Source organism: Pseudomyrmex gracilis, unplaced genomic scaffold, assembly GCF_002006095.1.
Source record: "Pseudomyrmex gracilis isolate BER0280 unplaced genomic scaffold, ASM200609v1 scaffold_743, whole genome shotgun sequence".
In the NCBI taxonomy this organism is placed as follows: Eukaryota; Metazoa; Arthropoda; class Insecta; order Hymenoptera; family Formicidae; genus Pseudomyrmex; species Pseudomyrmex gracilis.
The window spans coordinates 13749-15178 of NW_018021327.1; the positions used below are offsets into that span (position 1 = coordinate 13749).

The window sequence follows — 1430 nt, forward strand, 5'->3', positions numbered from 1 at the left end:
AAAAACAATAGAAGACATTGCAACGCATGTAATGCAATGTACATTTGACATATTTATGTCAATGCATATTCGGGGTGTGTTGCTGCGTATACGGGAAAACGCAGACAACATAGATTTGTTCTATCAAATCGCGCATCGAATATCCAATACGTACTTTGCAACATTGCACGCGCTGGGATATTTCGATGAAGATCCCCGATTATTGCACATCGCGTGCAAAGTAGTGGAATTTCGCACGGCGCTCCAACACAAAGAAAAAGATGTGCGAGGACGTATCGCACGAATGATGCGTGATAATATAGGTGAGTAAAAGTTTTATATTTGTTAGAATATTATTTTTACATTTGTAAAACTTTTTTGATATACTGCATGTTTCATTTACTTTAGTGAACAATCGTAACGAAGTAACGGCAAACAAAGAAGAAGCTGCAGCGACGCCACCCTGTTTTGCTTCTTGTTAGCAGCAGCAAGTTGCGTGCGTATCGCCTCGTGTGGAACCTCGGGCGGTAGCCAGGGTGTTGCCAATGCAACGCCCTGCTCCTACGGCCCAACGTCGCCGACGAAAGGGGGCAGAAGAAGAAGAAGAAGCAAATAAACCTCCGCTGCGTAAGTTTACAAGCGATAAAACAAGAATTACTAACTTTTCGAATAAAAATATATTAACTAGTGATTTTCACATTTTAGGAAGAGCCCGTAGAGATGAAGCGGAACTTTCTCCTCCTTCTCCTTCTCCTCCCGTTGATTCCGGTAAGTAAACTAACTAAATAGTTAAACGTAATGAAAAATATATAAAGAAATTATATAGAAACTTATATATATATATATATATATATATATATATTAATTTTCAGATGATGAAGTGCAGATAATGCTGGAAGTTAGGCATCCGCCAGGGACATTACCTGATTATTTACAACAGAAAGAAGTGGAAGAAGAACAGCGTCAATGGGCGGTGAAGGAGCTTCGAAGAAGGCGGCTGGAAGCGCAAATGGAAGACGAGCGCTACGAGCGAGAAACAGTCCGTCTCTTGTCGGAAATCAAAAACGAAATCATTGCCGACAACAACGACAACAACGGCGTCGCCGACGAAAACGATGACGACGACGACGACGACGACGATGACGACGACTACGACGACTACGACAACGATGATGATGATGACAAGGATGCCGACGACAACAGCGACGCCGACAACGAGAACAATGATGACGACGACGACTACGATGATGACGAGGATGCCGACGACAACGACGTCGACGACGAGAACGACGACGACACCGATGACGATGGAGAAGACGAACGCTCCGTGATTATTTCGGAAACGGAAGATTCCATTGTAGAAATATCGGAGGGAGAAGGTTAGAATAGTTAGAATAGTATTTTATATAATTGTAATATATATAAGTGTACAGTTATGTAATATATATATA

The 1430-nt window shown here is 42.0% G+C and overlaps 1 protein-coding gene across 1 annotated transcript; it reads left to right on the plus strand.

The window, feature by feature from the left end:
* The first annotated feature begins 868 nt into the window (after nucleotides 1–868).
* LOC109861410 (trigger factor-like) lies at nucleotides 869–1363 on the plus strand. Its single transcript, XM_020441047.1, has 2 exons — nucleotides 869–1018; nucleotides 1166–1363. The coding sequence occupies exons 1-2, from the start codon at nucleotides 869–871 to the stop codon at nucleotides 1361–1363; spliced, it is 348 nt and encodes a 115-aa protein (XP_020296636.1).
* Nucleotides 1364–1430: the final 67 nt, after the last annotated feature.

Bases quoted from the DNA above. Each gene is read 5' to 3' on its own strand.
- LOC109861410 (XM_020441047.1), top strand. From the start codon at position 869: ATGCTGGAAGTTAGGCATCCGCCAGGGACATTACCTGATTATTTACAA. The intron at 1,019-1,165 runs GTCCGTCTCTTG...GATGATGACAAG, and splicing joins AGCGCTACGAGCGAGAAACA to GATGCCGACGACAACAGCGA.